The 19,208-nt window shown below is 44.5% G+C and overlaps 2 protein-coding genes across 4 annotated transcripts; both read right to left on the reverse strand.

Annotated features, from left to right (window-relative positions):
* Positions 1–151: 151 nt before the first annotated feature.
* Positions 152–11,111, reverse strand: cmya5 (cardiomyopathy associated 5). The gene is made up of 14 exons (XM_069682444.1): positions 10,888–11,111; positions 9,384–10,029; positions 6,861–9,221; positions 6,333–6,698; positions 3,595–3,690; positions 3,199–3,434; positions 2,748–2,893; positions 2,510–2,644; positions 2,134–2,280; positions 1,841–1,988; positions 1,569–1,702; positions 1,365–1,482; positions 1,109–1,285; positions 152–1,030 (listed from the first exon to the last, which is right to left on the reverse strand). The coding sequence occupies exons 1-14, from the start codon at positions 10,992–10,994 to the stop codon at positions 778–780; spliced, it is 5,070 nt and encodes a 1,689-aa protein (XP_069538545.1). The 5' UTR covers positions 10,995–11,111; the 3' UTR covers positions 152–777.
* Positions 11,112–12,405: 1,294 nt separating this feature from the next.
* On the reverse strand, positions 12,406–17,709 carry tent2 (terminal nucleotidyltransferase 2). Of its 3 annotated transcripts, none has more exons than XM_069683052.1 (15): positions 17,465–17,709; positions 17,171–17,333; positions 16,949–17,056; positions 16,256–16,517; positions 16,037–16,151; positions 15,871–15,959; positions 15,713–15,770; positions 15,345–15,411; positions 15,168–15,244; positions 14,903–15,031; positions 14,764–14,807; positions 14,532–14,668; positions 13,927–14,018; positions 13,739–13,818; positions 12,406–13,609 (listed from the first exon to the last, which is right to left on the reverse strand). In XM_069683052.1, the coding sequence occupies exons 2-15, from the start codon at positions 17,287–17,289 to the stop codon at positions 13,523–13,525; spliced, it is 1,464 nt and encodes a 487-aa protein (XP_069539153.1). In that variant the 5' UTR covers positions 17,290–17,333; positions 17,465–17,709; the 3' UTR covers positions 12,406–13,522. The 3 variants fall into 3 exon arrangements, with proteins under 3 accessions (XP_069539153.1, XP_069539154.1, XP_069539152.1); XM_069683053.1 differs by having other exon boundaries at positions 17,171–17,365; XM_069683051.1 differs by having other exon boundaries at positions 17,171–17,709.
* Between the last annotated feature and the right edge of the window lie 1,499 nt (positions 17,710–19,208).

Genomic DNA, 19,208 nt, shown 5'->3' on the forward strand with positions numbered 1-19,208 from the left:
ATCAAAACAAACTATCACTAAAGCTAAAGCAGATAAAAAATAAACATACTCATTCAGTTCAGACATGAGAATCAGTTTACAAGAGAGGGAAAGGAAAACAATTCATCTGTGAGTCGCACAAAACAAGACAGTGGTGATCTCATCCATTCAGAAAGTTATGTACACAAATTAACAACATGAAACGCAAATCAAAAGTGCTACAGAGTATTTGTTGGAGCTTTAAACTTCGTGCCAATAAGAGGCCTTAAATCATTTTTGTTTCAGTAGTGACACAGTTTGTGTTTGACTTTAATACACAGTCAGACCCTTTGGTCAAAATACCTACAAGAAATGGAGAGGAAATAAATAAAGAAGAGAAAACTGAGAAGAGTTAATCATAGAACATTTACAGTACAAAACTCTCACAGCAGCACATGTCAGGGTCAAAGTGATCCACAACATTTCTCTCCTCTCCTGACGGAACAAAACACAAGACTCTCACCTGTAAAAAAAAAAAAATTCAACGTACTAAATTGCAATTCCTTGTTGTATTACACACCGTCATCATTCATTTTCAGTGTCTGTTTTTTGATATTTACAATTTAATTTCTGATAACATATCAAATATCAAACTGAATCAATGATTTGATCAGGTTTGATCTCACAAAAAACACACAAACCCATCCATAAGGTCATGTCTGCAGTTTCTGCTGTAATTGAACCGTTTTAAGATCATTCAAATCTATGTATGTCCATCATGATTTGTAAACTCCTCGGTGTGTGAGGCTACGAGCAGAGCTAGCTGTCCTTGGTGAACTCTGGCACCTCCAGCACCATGCTGACCTCCAGGCAACCCGGCGTCTCCAGGGCCAGAGCAGGGTGGCACGGCTGGGTGAAGCGCTGGCAGAAGGAGCCCAACAACTGACCACTCAGGGTGTTATAGAAAGATAGACGGCCGAGCTGGTAATCCAGGAGGGTGCCCACTCGCTCAGGCATGTCGATCACAAACACGCTGGACTGCACGTCATTGTGGAGCAACTGATACCTGCAGCTGGACAGATGAAGAGAGAGGAGGTGTTAGACCAAAAACAGGAAGTAGAGCAAACACTGTGAAGTGTTTGATACGTACCCTGATGGTGTCGGGATGCACTGCAAACACCATGACAGGCTGTTTTCCCCCAGTGGGATGTTTCTATTGGCTGAGCTGCACGCCACTCCGAGCCTGTAAGCTGTGCTTCCCGACACGACGGTCTCCCAGTAGTAATGACCGTGTGCCGGCAACAACTCCCCGAGGATGGACGGACATCTAGAGAACAAACAGACTCTGGTTTAAACATATTCTTTAAAAGGGTTCTTAAGAGTCGTAGGAGCTTTCTGCAACTCACAGTTTGTCTGCAGACGGGGTGTCCTCAGGTGAGTCCTCAGAGTAGTGCACGGTGGTCTCGTCCACTGACAGCTCCAGAGCGGGATGAGCTGAGGCTTTCAGCAGGTGGAACCTCGTCCCTGAAGTCAGACACAAGGAGGAGAAAAGAATTTGATGTTACAAACACATAGAAACACAAGTAAAGTTGAAGTGTGTGTTTTGTTACCTTTGGTGGAAATGAGTGCAGCCTCGCTCTGCTCGCTGGCTCCTGCCTCGTTTACAGCTTTGATGTAAAAAAGATAACTTTCATTGGGCTGCAGGAGAACCCTCTGTTCACAGCTTTGGATACCTGAGATGGACCTAGAAGTGTATCACACACATGCACACACATAAATTAAAGGTCTGTGTATGACTTTTGTCCATCTAGTTGTGTTAAATGTATTTTTTTTCCTACCACGACTTTTCACGTCTATCTTGGTACTTAAAAGAAACACCCACCTGAGCCCCTCTCCCTCTAGTTCGTACTGGCGGCAGTACTCCAAGGTGAAACTCTCTTCTGGAGTCTGTTTTTCTGAGCTCCATCTCAGCGTGGCTGAATCCCACATGACAGTACAGCGCTCTGTGTCAATCACTGGCACTGATGGAGCTGCAGGAAAGCGAGCGAGATATTAATGATAGTGTGAAATTCACTTTTTGCTTTCACGTCAAAAATACTGCTACAAAAAGAATCTAACAAGGCTTTCCAGTTTTTTGTTCTACCGTTGTTCTTTTGCTCCCGTGTGTGAACTGACCGGTTCTGAAGGAAAGTCTGTCGCTGGGCAGAGAGCAGCCCGTGTAGTTGACAGCCATCACCCACACCTTGTAGGTCTTGTCAGGCTCCAGCTCCTCCAGGACACAATAACTTTCCTTCACTGTGACACGGTACTCCTCCGACACAGCTGCGAACAACAACAGCAACAACACACACACACACACACCATGTCAGTATAATGGTATTAAGTGAGTCAGACAATAACAGCTGTTCTTAAAAATCTCCTCTATAAACTCAAATAGTTGACAGGATTTAAATCTATACAAGCAAATCAAAGTAAATCAATTTGCTGAAGTAGAAAGCTGCTCTTTAAAATCCTTTTCCAGTTACATTCACGCGGCCCTGAGAGTACTCACCTCCCTGTGGATCCTCCATGCAGTAGACCTGGAAGCAGTCGATGATATCACCAGGGTTGACTTTCCAGTAAACGGTGACGCTGGTGCTGGACGCTGAGCCGGGCTCCTGAGGCTGCAGCGTGGGCCTCTGAGGCACTGCGGCACACAAGAGCCATAACTGCCACTTACATGCACATAAAACAATACTACCTGCAGATGTGTTCATATCAGGTGTATCTACATCACATCCTAGACCTACCTGGGATTCCTTTGCGCTGTGCTTGAGAGCTGGAAGTGTTGCCCTTGGCGTAGTCCTCAAACACCAGCAGTCCTTTTGGACCCAGCTCCAGTGACATGGCTGAGTCCAGAGCCGCCTTTAGCCTGAGCACACAAACAGCATTAAGCCTCTGAAGTCCACAAGTCTGTGTCAAACCCTTCTTCTCTGTATTCTACCCCTGCAGCTAAATATCCAGCATATTGGCACACACTACACAGGTGATAGCTCTGCAGGCCCAGCAGCAAACAGTGTTTGTCATCACTATCTGATACAGGTTTAGACTGGTTAGAAAAGCACACTAGCTCACACTCCAGTCGCTGAATGCAAATTACCTCAGCTGAATGTCTTCAGGTGTCTAGTGGGAGAACAGATAAAAGAAACATTCATCAGAAAGGCGATCTAGACAATAATCATGGACTGAATGTGAAACCACTGATCAATAAGACTCACCCGGGCGTCAGTCTCCACCTCTCTGGCCGTGGTCTCCAGCATGGCCTTGGCCGAGTCGATGCTCTCCTGGAAGGAGACAATCTGGTCGTATAGCTGCTCCAGCTTGGCCTTCTTCTCCTCCTCCATGCTGACAGACATGTTGTTGTACTGCTCCATCACCAGCGCCATCATCTCGTCATTCTGCGCCTGCATCGCCGCTTCAGTCTCCACGCACTGGTCCTGTGTGGAGAGGAGATGGATGGAAAGAAACAGAGGCATATTAAAGAGTGAAATGATACTATGGTGCATCATTAAATGCTTTGTTTCGACTGATCCAGTTGGTAAGTTTAAAACAACCTGTTGTCTCATTTAGTAATGAATGAGAATCAGCTTGGTTTACCTCGACAGAGTTGTAGCCCAGTTCGAGCTCGGACACCAGATCCTCGATGTTCTCTGACCTCCCCTGCAGCTCTGAGATCCAGTCACTCAGCTTCTCCTGATTAAAACACAAAAAAAGGAGGATGTGCACGGTGGTGCGATGGGTTCTGCATGTTTGCATGTTCTCTCCGTGTAATCCGGCTTCCTCCCACAGTCCAAAGACATGCTCATTAGGTTATTAGTGACTCTAAAATTGCCCGTAGGTGTGAGTGTGAGCATGAAAGGTTGTTGTGTCAGCCCTGTGATTGACTGGTGATCAGTCCAGAGTGTACCCTCTCTTCAAATGACAGCTGGGATCGGCTCCAGCCTCCCCGCGACCCTGAACAGGATTAGCGGTATAGATAATGGCTGGAAGGTTCTCAGTCGTCCAGGTCATTGTAATTCGAAAGCTTAATCCAAAAGGCAACTGGACTTGGTTGTTGAAGACGTTTCACCTCATTAAAAAGGCCTCTTCAGTTGTAAACTGACTGGTGCACGGAGCGAGAAATATAAACCTCTGTGAGTCATTAATATGCTAGTAGATGTTGTAATGAAGTGAGAGTTGTTAACCTGGGCTGTTGACCTAGTGTCACTGAGGGTTGTTAACACCCTCTGGTAACAGCAACCCTCCCTTTTTTCTGTATTGGAAGAAATAATCTGTGAACGGAATTCTTCACTTAATCAAAAATGACCAACAAGTGGCAATATCTGAAAGGTAACTTTTTAATTTTAATGACGTGACCTGATGGATCTGTGGGCCCCCCGAGCTAAAGAGGGACAAATCCTGTCTGTTGATATCATTCAGACTGATTAGACAGGTTCATCTTTAGGTAAAAACGTTTTCTTCTGCAGCTTTACGGGGAATCAGCAGCGGTGAGAATCCCCCGTCACCACCTGAGCACCAACAGATCACATTTAACTGGGTCATGTGGGTCACTTATCGCCCCCTGCTCCTTCCGAGGCTCACCGTCTCCCCATTAAGATTTAGAAAACAGGTGTATATGTGTACGTGTGCGTGAGGAGGAATGTTTGAGCGCACTTGCACAGATCCATGTCTGATGAGGTGCAGGAGTGCACACACATTTGAGCTCTTTGCAAAGTTGTTTTGGTAAACTTGTCAGGATGGACTCTCCTTTATGTGGAAAATCTGAATAAGCTGCTACCTCTAACTTCTTGGTGCTGAAACAAGATCGGCTTTGTTCTTTGTCTCGCTGTCAATGTTTCACATAAATACAACATCCCCTGCACAAGACCGGTTTCAAATATCATCTGGAAATGACATTAGCTTATTCTCAGTTTGGTCCAGTTTTCCTTTGATTCAGACGCAGATACTTTGCTGTGATTGTTCATCAAATGCAAGGCAAAAGATCTCACTTCACTCATACTGTCAATGTTTCCTCACAGGTTAAAATAAAATAGACATTAATTAAAGAGACAGATTCCTCTCAGATTGCTAGAAGGAGCTACAACATTAACACGGATTGAAAAAAGCAGACCGTTGACCCTGTGCTGACCCATAGGGACGGCGAGGTGTGACCAGATCACATATCAGTCTCCTCTTGATGATGTCACACTGGACTTTTCCACCGATCAAAGCAGAGCATTACATCACAACAATTCAATGTGCTCGACCGCAGCCTGTCGGCAGCTTGAGAGCATGCAGCCTGCTAAATTTGGACCGCTTTATTACGTGATGACCCGGTCCGATGCCAGTAAAGTGTGTGCTGATCATAACCCCGTGTTTTAATACGTGTTCGATGATGAGCTGCTTTCTATGACAGTCGGTCCTCAGACATGAGAACTGCTGTCATTCAGCGTCATGCTGCTGAAATGATCGACGATCAAACTCCGAGGCCAAACGCAGAAGTTAACAATTCAGCATTTGAGAAATATCATTTAAATCTATTTTTTTTAATAATGCATTGCACACTAAAATAATTTTCCACTGTGCAATATCCATTCACTAATTTTGATCACTTTGTGTTGTGCATGTTAGCTGAGCGATAAATGTGTATATATGTATACATCATGTCTTATATCACACAGCGATTGCACATTTATTAACTTAACACAGGCGATTGCACAACAATAAACATGTTAAATTAATGTTCTGCTTGTTATTAACTCGAAGTAATAAACGGTTCTGTGGTGAAGCTATTTATGTCAGGAAATGTAACAACTAAAATAAATGTTAAATAAAGAGCAATAAGGTGAGTTTCCTGTTCATCTTTTATAATGTATTCCACAAGTTTCTTAAACTTGTTAACTTTTTATCATCATTTGCAGCCTTATTCAAAGAGGGGTTTCTTTTGTTTGTTTATTAAGCTTAACTACATTAATGTGCTGGAAAAAAATAACAGAAACATCTTTCTGAAGGAGTTTTTTTGCAGGGCTGTCGTGTAATAGACACTACTTAAATTTAAGTTTACCCAATAATTTACCAAACACAAGTCATAGCCACACAGACTAAGAAATGTACAGAAGGGTATCCTACATAGTGACATATATCGTGTTTGTAGTGTCACAAATCTCCAAAAGCAGCTATCCAAAGCAGATTGTCCAAGTCTTTAAAACTGCATTAAAGTTAACCACAGTTTACAGTCGGATCTGTGAGACCCCGAAACAGAAGTCGCTTTCTGCATCATTGAAGTTAACAAACAACCCGGAAAGTTAACTCTAAAACAAATAAAAAGGTGTATTTGTATTCAAACAGTACTTCACCTTAATTTCCTCATAAGCTCTGTCCACGGCAGTCACCTCGTGGCTGCGATGCTCTCCGGACGAGCAGTCGTCCTCTGACAGCAGACATCCGCAGGTGAGACAGAACCAGTCCATCCCCTGCAGCTCGGCAGCCAGGCGGGCCTGACTCTCCTCCTCTGCATCTATGATGTCATAATCAGCCTCAATGAGCTCTTCGTCTGGGGACAGATCAAAGACTTCCTCCTTCTTCTCCACCTCTATCTCCATCTCCATCCTCTCCTCTCTCTCCTGACCTAACTCAGGTTTTGCTTCCTCTACATCTCTTTGTGTTTCCTGTTCGGGCATCTCTTTAGCATCCTGTTCATATATCATCTCATATTCGAGCTCCTCCACAGACACCTCTGGAGCTTCTTCTTCAACCACCTCATCTTGCTCCACCTTTTGCCCCACCTCTTCTCTGTGCAGATCAGTCTCTGGACTTAAATCCTCTGTAAGAATGCTTGTTTCTTGGGCATCTTCCACCTTGTTTATCTCCACAGTTTGTCCTACATCTGCTTCTTCTGACAGTAAATCCTCCCTGTGTAGCCCGGACAAATCCTCCTGAGGAGTAAAGCTCCTCAGGGGTGAAAAAACGGCCGCATCTTCTTCAAAGTACCGCTCCATCTTCTGGTCCTCCGTTTCTGCCTCCTCCACAGGTGCAGGGGGAGAGTACCTGTCGTCCAGCTCATTTCTGGGTGGTGCTTCATCTTTCAGAACAACTTCTGGTTGTACTTCCTGTTCAGACTCAGTCACTGTTTCCTCACTTGGTGCCTGAAGGCTCTCCGGGCTTATCGTGATGGTTTCAGGTTCACATGTGCCGTCAGGTTCAGACAGAGCTGCTGTATCACTTGCAGTTTTCTCTGAAGGCTGACTGACCTCTATGTCCATCTCTACAGCTTGTCCTTTGGGGACAAGGACGATTAACTCATCCCCCACATTCTCCGTCTCCTGAACACCAGACCCAGTGTCCACCGTGGGTTTTTCATCTTTAGACGTTATCAGCTTTGTTTTGTCTGATCCACTGTCAGCTTCTGGTTCCTCTTCTTGCTGACGCTGCTCAGATTCTATGATTTCATGCTGTTCCTTAACTGAATCTCTCTTGACTTCTTCTAGTTCTCTTGAAACCTCACTTTTAACCTCTGACCCCTGATCAGTTTGAGTAATAACTTCAGGCACCTTTCTCTCAACGCTCTCCGTTTTAGCTCCACGTTCTTCTTCTCCTGCAGCTGCTGTCTGAGCATCTCTCGTCTCAGCACTTGGTACCTCCTGAAGATCAATCTGAACTTGGGTTTGGATCTCATTTTCATCCACTGCTTTTTCTATAACCTCCACTACTGCATGTACCGCAGAGTCACAGTCAGTGATAACCTCAACAGGTGCAACATCTGCAGCTTCTGTCTCCTCACACGGGGATGTTTCAGCTGGCGTCTTGATCTCAGTAGAGGTGAGCGTTTCCTGTCTGTAAGTCTCAGGCTCCTTCACTTCAGCTGCCGCATCTGCAACCGCCTCAGTAACCACTTCCTCTTCAGCGGCCGCTGTCTCAGTGTCAGTAGTTGCCTCTTCACACAGAATCTTCTCAGAGCTTTCAGTAATTTCAGATTGTGTGATGTGAGGAACCTCTCTGCGTACAGGTGCTGTAGCAGGTGTCTCCTCTGAGGCATCAACAACCACCTCAGCTGCTTTTTCTGCCTCTTCTTGTGTCTGATGTGGCGGCGCGGCTTCAGGAACGCTGGTTGTTTCTTCTGGGACTTCTCTCTGATGCGCCTCGCTTTCTTCAGTTTTCTCAGCTTTGGCATCCTCTTGTTGGGTTTCAAGAAGAGCGCTGCTCTCTGGAGGATCAGTGTGGTCTGGTTTCACTTCCTCAACCTCTGTGTGATCCTCTGCTGGTTTAGACTCCTGAACTGATTCTTCTGAGATTCCTCCAACAGCTTTGGTCTCCAAAGACAGTTTTATTTCCTCCCTCTCCTTCTCTGTTTCTCCTTTCTCTTCGATTGCTGCTGATTGTCCATCTTCTCTCTTCTCTCCAACACTGACCTCCTGTGTCTTTATTTCCTCTGCCTCATCCTGCTCTTCCTCTTTGACCGCTCTTGTCAGACATCCTGATATTTCAAACTTGTTCTGCGACCACATCATCCTCCCCTCTCTCTTATCTTCCGCCAGCTCTGATTGATCCTCCACTGTTGGAATTTCATCCTTCAAAGTAAACTTCTCCAGGTACCCGTCCGCCTCCTCTGAATCAGAAAATCGCCTCTTATAAGACTTCTCAGATGCTACGCTCTCTGCCTCGGAGCACTCCTCGTCGCTCTTTCTCCTCTCGCCGACAGCGTCCTCGTAGAGGTCTGAGTACATGAAGGACATGGCGGTGGGCTCCTCCAGCAGGATGAGGTCAATGATCTTTGGGGGTCCAGGGGAGAGGAAGATGGGTGTGAGGATTGTCTCTTGACTCCCAAACAGCACTGAACCACTCTCCTTTGAAGATCTCTGACTCTCTCGTCTCATTCTCATCCTGCCTCCACACTCCTCATCATCATCCTCTCTGCGCTGCAGAGCATCAGGAGGAGCTCCTTCTCCGTAGAAAACCTCATCCAGGTGTTCCCCGACGATCTCCACATCTGTAACAAAGACAAAAGATTCTTCTGACGCAGAGGGGCTGACTGTGGCTGTCTCGTTGGAAGGCTTTTGCTCCTCTTCTTGCGGCTTCCCTGCAGGCTTTTCTGCCTCCCCCTGCTGCTGCTCCTCTGGAGCTTGATCCCCAGGAACCACCGTATCAACCAGGGTGAACTTCTCAAAGTAGTCTATGTCGCCGGTGCTCTCGTTCGGAGTGGGTGTTTTACTGAGCTCTGTGTCTGCTGACGAGTCTTGCTCTGAGGGCTGAGGATAGATCAGAGTCAGCAGGTCAATCAAAGCAGACAATTTGGTGTTTAACAGATATACAGTATTTGAATATAGTGAATTGCAGAAAAAGCCAAATAAAACCACAACTAATGCGTGTTATAAGAGCCACTCCCATCAATCAGATGGATCAGGACATACCTCTTGGTGATCCAGTATTTCCCCCTCCTCTGGCAGGACATGGTTCGCTTGTTGTGTCCAGTCATGGTTGTTTTTGGACCTGATCTTTGGCGTCTGGTCCAGATAAGCCAGATTGTCCTGCAGCTCCGTGCTCTCCTCCTCGTCCACAGTGGGAAGTTTTGAGGGAACTCTGATGTTGAGAATCTCATAACCCTCAGAAATCAAACTAAACAGCTGCTGATCTTTGTTTTTGATTTCCTCCAAGTCCGGCTCTGCTTGTGTTTTCTCCTGTTTCACGTTAGGAAGAGACACCTCGGCCATCTCCGGCCTCTCCACCCCCAGAGCCGAAGCCGATCTCGAGCTTCCAGGTCGGCTCAGCCGGTCCCCCAGCCTGCTGCTCCTTCCTCCAGACCTCAACCTCCTGCGCACTATTTTCTCCTCATCGAACACGATGGTGATCTTCCCTGCAGCTCCAGAGCCCTCCATGCTGTAAGCTTCAGAGGTGGAGCTGGTCTCAGAGGCCCAGGGCGTAGAGCAGCGGCTGGAGGCCGTCTCCCAAACAATCCCACTGTCCTCACTTTGAACAGTTACCATGGAGAACGATGGATCCACCATCAGGCACTGCAGTTTGGGCTTCACAGACTGGTCCTGGACAGCCTCACGCAGACTAGAGGAAAGAGGAATAGACAGAGTTAGAGGAAGGAGAGCAGGCTGTTTGTGCCGTTCACGAGGAGAGGAAGGACACGACTAAACAGTCTAACTGCAAGAGGAGATCCTCTTGGCAGCGCTCGTGGAAATGCAAGCAGAGAACGAACCAATGAATCAAATCAAAACACCTCTGAGCATGCTGCGCCAACAAGAAACACACATTCACGTTTCTGCACCTGAAGCAACTCCGCAAATCTAAGCTGAAGACACGGCAACACCTGCTGATGTATTCTCAAGACGTCAACTTGAGGAGTGAGGATCTCCAGCATTAGACCAGGTGTCGGGTGCAAAGCTGCCAATGTGGGACACGAGCTGAAGAAATAATCATCAACTGCACTCTGAGCTGCTCCTCCTGCTGTGAATACAGCCGAGATCCTGCAGGGTTACGGCCAGGTGACGTCCCAAAGCGTCATCCGTGTAATATTAGAGAGGTGATGCCTCTGCCTTCCCAGATTCACTCAACATATCAGTGCCTTCTACTATTTCTGACATGGCAAGGGAAGCTAAAGCACCAGTATGAAACATGATAAATGAGACGTAAAATATGGGACGGTGAATAATGTCAATGTTAGAATACCACACTGACAGCTCCTCAGATGAGCTGAAGAGCAGATGATCATTTCATGGAGCTGCTTTGTGTCACTTTTTCTGAGAGATAAAACTTTTTCTCTTTAAAGCAGAAATGGATCTGAGCCAAGAAGCCCAGAAACAAGAGGTTTCTCACAGACTCCATTCAATACATTTCATGGTCAATTCTCCAGCAGGACAGACGCCACTTAACACAAAGTCAAACAGTAAACTCAACATTTTAAAGCACCTGTTTTGCAGTTCCTCCACCTCGTCGTCATCGTCCTGGCTGTTGGCCTCGCTCTGAAACTCCTGCAGCTCCGTCATCTCAGAGTCCAGACTCTCGCACTCCTCCATCTTGGTGATATTCTCCAGCTCTTCTCTTTGCACTTCTTAATGTGGATTTTTTAAAAATGTTTTTAAGTCCTCTTGATGTTTTCAGCCACTCTGATTTCGGAGGAGTTGCTCTGCCTGTTTGTGTCATTCTAAGTTGGGAGCTGTCCATCTGACTCAGCGGGGGACAGAAATAGACTGAGTGGGGAATGAAAAGAGGGGAGTGGGCTGAGAGAAGGGCGAAGCAGCGAGAGAGTGGGACTCACTGGGTCTTAGGTTAGCGCACTAACAACAAACTCTAAGAAGAAGTTAGATTCTGAACTTAAAGACTTTTACGGATATATTTGGCAACACCATCATTACTTTAGTTTCAGTCTTAGCTCACAGATGAATGAGCCAGTGTGACTTTAAGATCAAAACCCCCTTTGCTAAGTTAAATATAGGCCGTGTGCTGAAACAGTACCCCCCTGGCCCTCCGCCTGCTTGTCACACACGCGCGCATGCACAACTTTTAAGGTATCTTCCCCCCAGAAGAACTGGCACAATGCATAAGTCATAAAACTAGGTGTAATAAGGCGTCAAACCACAAAGCAAAATCAGCGCTGCCAGAGGAGGCTGCAGAGAACACCTTCAAGGAGCAAATATGCAGGAGTCCTCCTCAGTTGTATTACTTTTAAAAGACCTATAAAAATCACAAGCTCCTATAACAGGGGTTCCCAAACTTTTCCATGCCAAGGCCCCCCAAACAGCATTAGCTTCTGGCCGGGGACCCCCAAACCCACAGACAATGCTACAAAATATGCTCCTTCGCTCTATTTGTTGTCAAAAACCTGTCCGTTTTGCGCTAGCTAGCTACACGCAAGCTTGATGAGCAGAGCAGCTTGATAACAACCGCCAGGTCTACACAGATTATGACGTCGTTATGACGTTGTCATGCCGAATTTGCAGCTGAATTTGAGAATCCGAGATAACGGCAGTTTACGTGTTGAATGGTTCAGGACAAATGGTTATTAAAAAATAAATAAATTCAAAATTCAAAATTACAAAATTGTTTTTTTTGCATTTTTTTTCTTATCTTCCCTCCAATTTTCTGAGCCCCCCCTGCGGCCCCCACTTTGAAAACCACTGTCCTATAACACACTAAATGACATCATGGCTTCTGATGGTGAATGAACTGGAGAAATCAAAATGACACATGGATTTAAAATATCAGGAGGGTTTGTGGACAAGGTGGACCAGATCTATAGGATGATTCTGTTTCTGTTCCAAATTTCTGATCTTGATATTCAATTGCAAGGTGATAAAATATATTATTGTGCTATATTTAGTGAGCATTTATCCCTGAGCCCTGTTTACTCTGTCAAACACACATCTGTATAACCCATCTGAGCATGAACAGCTGCAAAAAAGGAGCCAGAGCACAACCTCATATGATTTTGGCACTTGTACTGTATTAGCAAAGCCAAGGATTCACAAAAAGCTCAAACGTATAAATTGAAATCAATCATACATCTTCAGAGATTTAATTTTTTAAATAAACATTTAAAAGTCAGTAATGTACAAAATGTACAAAAAGAGCGGAGGAGAAATATCAAACAGAGAACACAGAAACTCACACTCCAGTGTGAATTCTCCAAATAACGTATGTAGAAGTGGAACTGAATATGAGTGAATAACATCTGTTGTTACCAAACGAATCGAGAAGTTACTGAAGTAAAACAATGGAGAGCAGGTCTGTCACCAGTCAGAGGAAAGTAATGCAACACATCAGGAGCACTAATAAAGGAATGGGAACATAAAGGGAAGCCCTCCTGCCATCACGTTGAAGTGACGACTACATCGCTTAATAACAAAGGCAGTTTTCAGTACACACTTACAGATGAGAGGACTATTAATGCAGCTATAGAATAAAGTGTCTGTGTCGTTTACACCACCACTGGTGTCACTGCTGACCTAGAAAAATAGAAAAGGCTTTGATTTCACAAGTTGGTCCAGCTTAAGACAACAAGCTGTACATGTGTGTGGCAGAGACAAATTACTGGAACCTTTAATAAACTGACTCCACATTTTATGGCTCTCGTGATTTTGAACTTAAACAGAGATTAGAGGAAATAAACTAAGTTGTACGAGTTAAACATGTTGTCTCCGTTAAAGCTAGCTTCAGATATGAGAAGGTAACAGGTATCATTTTGTCTTTTCATATCTGCTCAGTAAAATAAACTTCTTCTCAGGTAGGCTATGTGTGTTGGAATAAAGAGCCATGTAGCAGCAGCACTCATCTCTGGTGTTACTAAACAAATGTTGTGTTTTTATTATCAGTTACTATAATTTGGCAAAGTCTGCGATGCATTTTAAAGTGGGTGCAGTGTTTTCAATACGTGCTGCCACATGACCAACAGTTTGTGATCGATACCGAGGCAGAAAGAGCGTTCAGAATCCCAGAGTCTTTCTGGCCGAGAGGTGCGGAGGCAGCAGGGCTCCTCTCTCAGCACATCCCAAAGGTCCCTCTGAGGTAGAAGACTCCCGTCAGCTTGTCTAATTAGAGGAAGCCCTTATCTCCTGGATGACTCCTTATTAATGATGGCTCTGACTGGGAGGATCGAGTTCAGGTCCTTCCTCTGCCGTAGTATCCGCCACGACTGCACGGACACAGAGAGATGAGAAGCAGGAGGATTATGAATAACTCATAGCTGGCCCACAGCATTAACAAGGATACTTGTTAATGCTGTGGGCCAGAGCGCCGCTGATGTATCAGGACTGCTTTGTACCTCTGCAAACTGGGCTTTAATGGCATCGAACTTGATCTTCTCGTGGACGGCCCTGGCGACATTATTTCTTTCGAATGGCTCTGAAACACAAGGGATTCCTGTCACACGCTAAATATGCAGCACAACAGGGAACATCTCTTACATTGATGCTCCAGGCAGGGGAATGTTACGTCTACCGACATGTTTACCTTCCACACAAATGTATTTGTTTCTCCACTCATGAGAATTGTTCTTGGGCAGAGCTTTGGCCTCTCGGACAGAGATCATCTGCTTATCCCAACTGCAAAAAACAAATGCAAAGTTTGTTTTCAAAGATACAATTTTGTGAAATAATGTTCACGATTACAGACTTCAGTCTTCGGATGGTCAATAATACATATTTTCAAGGGAATGTGTAATCACAGTTAAAACCTTGACTGTTGAAAATGTCACCCGAGCACCATGGAAAACATGTCATTTGAATGTCAAGGGCAAAAATACTCAAACTAAACTCTGTGCACATGTTTGTTGATTGAATTTGACTTCAACCTTGCAGCCTTAGTGTGGCATGGTAACACACATACTGCAAACACAGGGACCATGGTATGTCATGTTAGTGCTGTGTAAGGCCAAAGGTCCCACCTGCTCCTGCCCTTTACCCAGAAACATGAAACCAGAGGAGAGGATGCAGGATGGAGGAGGGAGGGAGGGAGAAGCAGGAGACGAGGAATAGGAGCAAGAAAGTGAGCAGGCAAAGGAACCGTGGGTGCATCTGAAACACTAGACGCAGTAATGTGATGTCCTTGGGAGATACCTGAAGTCTGTGGCATAGTACTTGAGAAAGCCCAGAAGCAGCTCTCCCAGAGAGGACTGGTTCTTTGAGATGTATGGGGGGATGTGTTTGGGTCCCTCTGGAACCATGTCAATGTCCATGAAGGGATTAAAACACTCCTGGAAGTCAAGGCACATGACAAAAAGATGATCAATAAAGTTAAATTTAAGTACATTTATTTTATTTCATCCTACAAAACAATGGAGACACTTACCGGGTAGTCCTTCTGCAGAGATGGAAGCACAGGTTCCTTTAACGCTGTAGAGAAAACAACAAACACAAAAGGAGATTCACATTAAGTCAAAAGCAGAAATGGGAGGGTCTAGTCAGTGTGTGTGTGTGTTTGTACTGACTCTGGAGGTAGTGAAGCACCATCAGCACCAGCGTGTAGCTGCTCAACGTTCCTTTGCTGGCATCATTGATTTGATTGTGCCGTGCCCATTTCTTGATGACAAGGATCATGGGTCTTATCCTGAGATCAGCTGAGAAAGAGGTCAAAACAAGACACGATTATGTCCTCTTTCATCACTGCACTGCTTGCAGCTGGTTGAATATACAGTCAGTGTACTCTTAATTAGTTTAAGACATTTAAAAGGTGTAATTGACAATTTCACCCACCGTAGGCATAACTCCTTAAAAGGAATGTGTTTCTGATGCCCACTGTGTTGTTGATATTCAGATCAAACTCCAGATCACTGAAGAGGGCAGGAGGAGATTAAATAAGACATCAATATTTCCTTCTGACATTCTTACTGTTGATGTAAAAACAAGCTTCAGAAACTGTTTCACTCCTACCTGCCTTTCTCCCTGAACCTGAGGATTGGCACTTTGGCTCTGATCAGCTGAGTCCTCTCTACGTATGCTTTGAATCAGAGCAAACAAAATGAGAGTTACTTTTAGTTTCCTTTTCTGTGAAGCTGAAACTCTGTTTCTACTGGGTGAATAGCTCCACCTGGTGGAATATTTGAAGAACATAAGACTGGAAGAAAAAATCCCCCTACGATAATCCAATATTTATCCCAGTATTCTTTAGATTATCAGTTAGTAAAACGTGTTGGTTATTAGAAGCAAAGCTAAGAAACAAGTAAGAAAGGAAGACTGTTAAGATGACAATAATCTATTCAAAATGATTTGGTATTCAGAAGCGTGTTTGAAGTACTCACACAGTGATCTGAACAACCTTTGGAGGGCTGACAGCACATGAATAGGATCAGGTCTTTTCTAAAACACAAAAACATGCAGGTGAGTAAGAGGAAGGGGGCATCTATGCTTGTACACACATTGGATGACATTCACACAGCGCAGAGTCAGACATACTCACATTTCCCTTGATGACCAAACACAGATCAGCATCACTGCTCCGGCAGCCCAGTCCATTCATAGAAGATCCAGTCAAGTACAGTCTTGCCACTGGAAGAAAAACACTCAGTGAAAAAGGATCTTTACAGAAAGTCAGAGCAGAGCGCTACTGTGTTTAACATGCACACCTGCGTAGACACGCTGTATGTCGTTCTGCAGCTGAGTTCGACACTTCTCCTTTCTGGCCAAATCAGAGGATTGCTGTTGGCACGCCTCAAACAGCTCCACCATCTGATCGCTTAACTAAGGGCACAAGAACATGCACCTGACTGAACCATGGATACATGCATGCTCACATAGTCGTACTTGAGGAGTATAAACGATGGGTTCAGGCTAAATTACTGTACCTTGTCGTTAGCGTAGGCCTGCACCGTGTTGGAGCCTTCTGGGACAATAGGCACCTGAGGGTGGGGATGGGGACGTGGGCTGGGACGGGAGGGTGGGCTTGGATAAGAGCGATCCAAATTAGATCTTGAGAATCCTGCCGCTGCTTGGACAACATGGGGAGGTGGAGGTGGCTGAATTAAAGGGGGGCCTATAGATGAGTGGGAAGGAGAGTCAAGGCGTTGGCGCTTCACCACCGGGGGTCTGTATTCATCATTCTGCCTCCTGGAAGAAACAAATTATTACAGTCCCTTTATTCTTAAAGTATGTATGTATTTATGATACTGATTCCATGAAACAAACCCCACGAAACAGGGATGGCATGAAGTTTGTTTAGTTATAATGTTGATAAGCCTTGTTATTCTACAGATAACATAAAGGTAAGATATGCTGCCCTCTCTGTAGACAGCACATTCCAGTCTGGTACAAGCTGATACTCAGAGACAGACGCTCCAAGGATTTCTAGAAATGTAGAGCAGGAGGTCACAGTGCTCTCTTACAGCACAGATGATCAACACAGACTCAGCGATATCCATCACATTAAAACACAATGTCAAGCAGTTTAAGGCAAACGTTCATAAAATATAGATCATTTTGAAGATGTAGAATAATTATAAAAGATAATTTAGTCGTGGATGAATAGTAAGATGACATACTTCCGCCCGTTTGTCATTGTGGGTGTCCGAGGATGATGGACTGGTGAGGGGGATGGTGTAGGCTTCCATTCATATGTCGGTAACCTCGCTTCTTCAGGAACATAGAAGCTACCAAACAGACATGCGTATATTATTCCACAGGACACAGAAGCGCACAAGTATCCATAGTGATACTGCTGGTGTCTACCACACCAGTACAGTTAACTTCTTCGTCGGGCTCACCTTTTGTCACCAGGCAGGCTTTGGTGGTTGTAATCGTAGTACTGGTACATATGGGGTGGCGGGTACAGGCCGTTACTGTAGGCTGACCGCCCCCTCGGTGCAGCGCTGCGGGGATACATCCTTTGGTCCTTCACAGAGCTCCAGCATCAACTCTGCTCATACCCTGACGAAGCAAACAACAGCGCGACCATGCAGCTGGTAGCGTAAGCCATTATGTGTTCCAACCATTTCTAAGTTCATCACGCAACAACAATAGTAATGCCACAAAAAGTTACTGAGGAAAACGAAACTTACCGGTGATAGAGCAGCAAAGCGTGCTAACCAACGTTAGCTCAGACCAAGTTAGTCAGTTTAACAACGTCCAGCTAGCCAATTCAAATGTCAGTTTCGATATCATCACAACATTTAACTGCTTCTTTTCGTATTCGTGAGAACAGTTTGTCTACGGAAAAGTGCCACTTAAAGTGAAAAACGTCAAAAGCTGAACACTAACATGTAAACAACACTGAATGTGCTCGACTGCTAGTTTCCTGAGTACATACTTCCGCATTGATGCCATGACGGAATGGAACTGGATTTAAAGGGGACGTAGCTATGTTGGTTAAAAGAAAAATCCACCCAAAGCAAAATATACAATAAAAGTTCTTTCTACACTGACTGTATAAATATTAACGGACATTAAAATTAAGGGGGGAAAAGAAGCCAGTAGACTTACTAAAAACATGGACTGTTTTTACCCATGTGTAAGGCATATTCTTACATTTTATTTGAGATAGCGACGGTATCCAAATGAGATACATTTGAATGTGGAGCTAAGAGATGTGGATAAGCTTGCCTACCAGTTAAATTACCATGGCTGCTTTCACACTGACTATTATCTATTGTCTGTTAAGCAACCTCAACATTTATATCTATACATAACATCTTAACTACAGCTTGTCTGTCTCAGTTTTTACACTGAATTAGTGCTGTTTTCAAATCCACACAATATTTAAGCTGATCTTTAAAAATGTTTTAATTTAACATGAAAGTGTTATGGTGTGATTTCCCTTACAAAGTCCACCAGGAACATCTATGATAAGTTAAGAGTGATGATTTGTAACTTCTACTGGTATTTTGTCAGCACTTTGACCCACCTACCCATCATAATTTCACTCAATCGTATTCGTAATATATCTCCATATTTGATAACTGAGTTTTAAGATCATAAGTGTTCCCTGATTTAGTTAGGGGTTTTTCTTCATAAGGCTCAAAGTTCAGAATTGGATGTGGCCCAAAAATAATTTATAATGACTTATATGGAATCTAATGGATACTCAGCAAACACTAATTAACAGCCCTCAGAGAAAAGTGTAAAAGCATATCAAATAATCCCCCATGTGTAGTCTACAAGGATGATAAATATCCATAAGGGTCCATCATTTAGTAATTTTAAAGCAAAACGCAGATTACGTTGTTTTCTTATATTTGTAGGCTACCACAATCAATTGATTCATTGATAAACAACAGCAGCAGATGAAATGCGTGAATGTTTTATATTTAAGACAGCAAGGACCTGTTCACTGAAAATACAACGACAATGCTGCTCATAGAAAACCAAAGGAGGGAAATTTCATACTGAAACCGTGTGATAACATTTTCTTTGAGAATATGGTGAGTGGGCTACTTCTCAATAAACTTCTTATAAAACAACATAGCATCAAATGGCACCAGTCCCTTGAGCATAGAGTGACGTCACTGCGGAGGACGGTGTGGTGACGTAGGCAGTTCAATACTGACAGTGATCTGAGTGGGAGGGAAGCGGATGCATCAGCCAGATGTGGAGCGGTTTTGGGGGGCGGGGTACACTTTGGGGTCTGTGGATAGGCTCAGATCAATACGGCACACATACAGCATAAAAACTGCAGGATAATTTAACACATGCAAATGCGTCCACATGCCAGCATTGATAAGGAGAGCAGGGATTTGTCACGTGAATCTGTAGAAAGGGTATAACATGATGTTGCAGAAGCACAAGAGCTGCTGTGGGGTTAGTCCG

Source organism: Semicossyphus pulcher, unplaced genomic scaffold (assembly GCF_022749685.1).
Source record: "Semicossyphus pulcher isolate SPU_LCO1_2020_fin unplaced genomic scaffold, fSemPul1.0.p SCAF_6, whole genome shotgun sequence".
NCBI lineage: Eukaryota > Metazoa > Chordata > Actinopteri > Labriformes > Labridae > Semicossyphus > Semicossyphus pulcher.

Excerpts from the sequence above, each read along its gene's own strand:
- cmya5 (XM_069682444.1), bottom strand. The coding sequence starts at position 10,994 with ATGGAGGAGTGCGAGAGTCTGGACTCTGAGATGACGGAGCTGCAGGAG. Across the intron at positions 3,435-3,594 it reads TGGGCTACAACTCTGTCGAG|GACCAGTGCGTGGAGACTGA; the intron begins GTAAACCAAGCT and ends CTCTCCACACAG. Across the intron at positions 2,894-3,198 it reads CGGGTGAGTCTTATTGATCA|GCTTAATGCTGTTTGTGTGC; the intron begins GTGGTTTCACAT and ends TGGACTTCAGAG.
- tent2 (XM_069683052.1), bottom strand. The coding sequence starts at position 17,289 with ATGTATCCCCGCAGCGCTGCACCGAGGGGGCGGTCAGCCTACAGTAAC. Across the intron at positions 17,057-17,170 it reads AGCCTGCCTGGTGACAAAAG|CTTCTATGTTCCTGAAGAAG; the intron begins GTGAGCCCGACG and ends TCTGTTTGGTAG. Across the intron at positions 15,412-15,712 it reads AAGGTTGTTCAGATCACTGT|CATACGTAGAGAGGACTCAG; the intron begins GTGAGTACTTCA and ends TCTGATTCAAAG.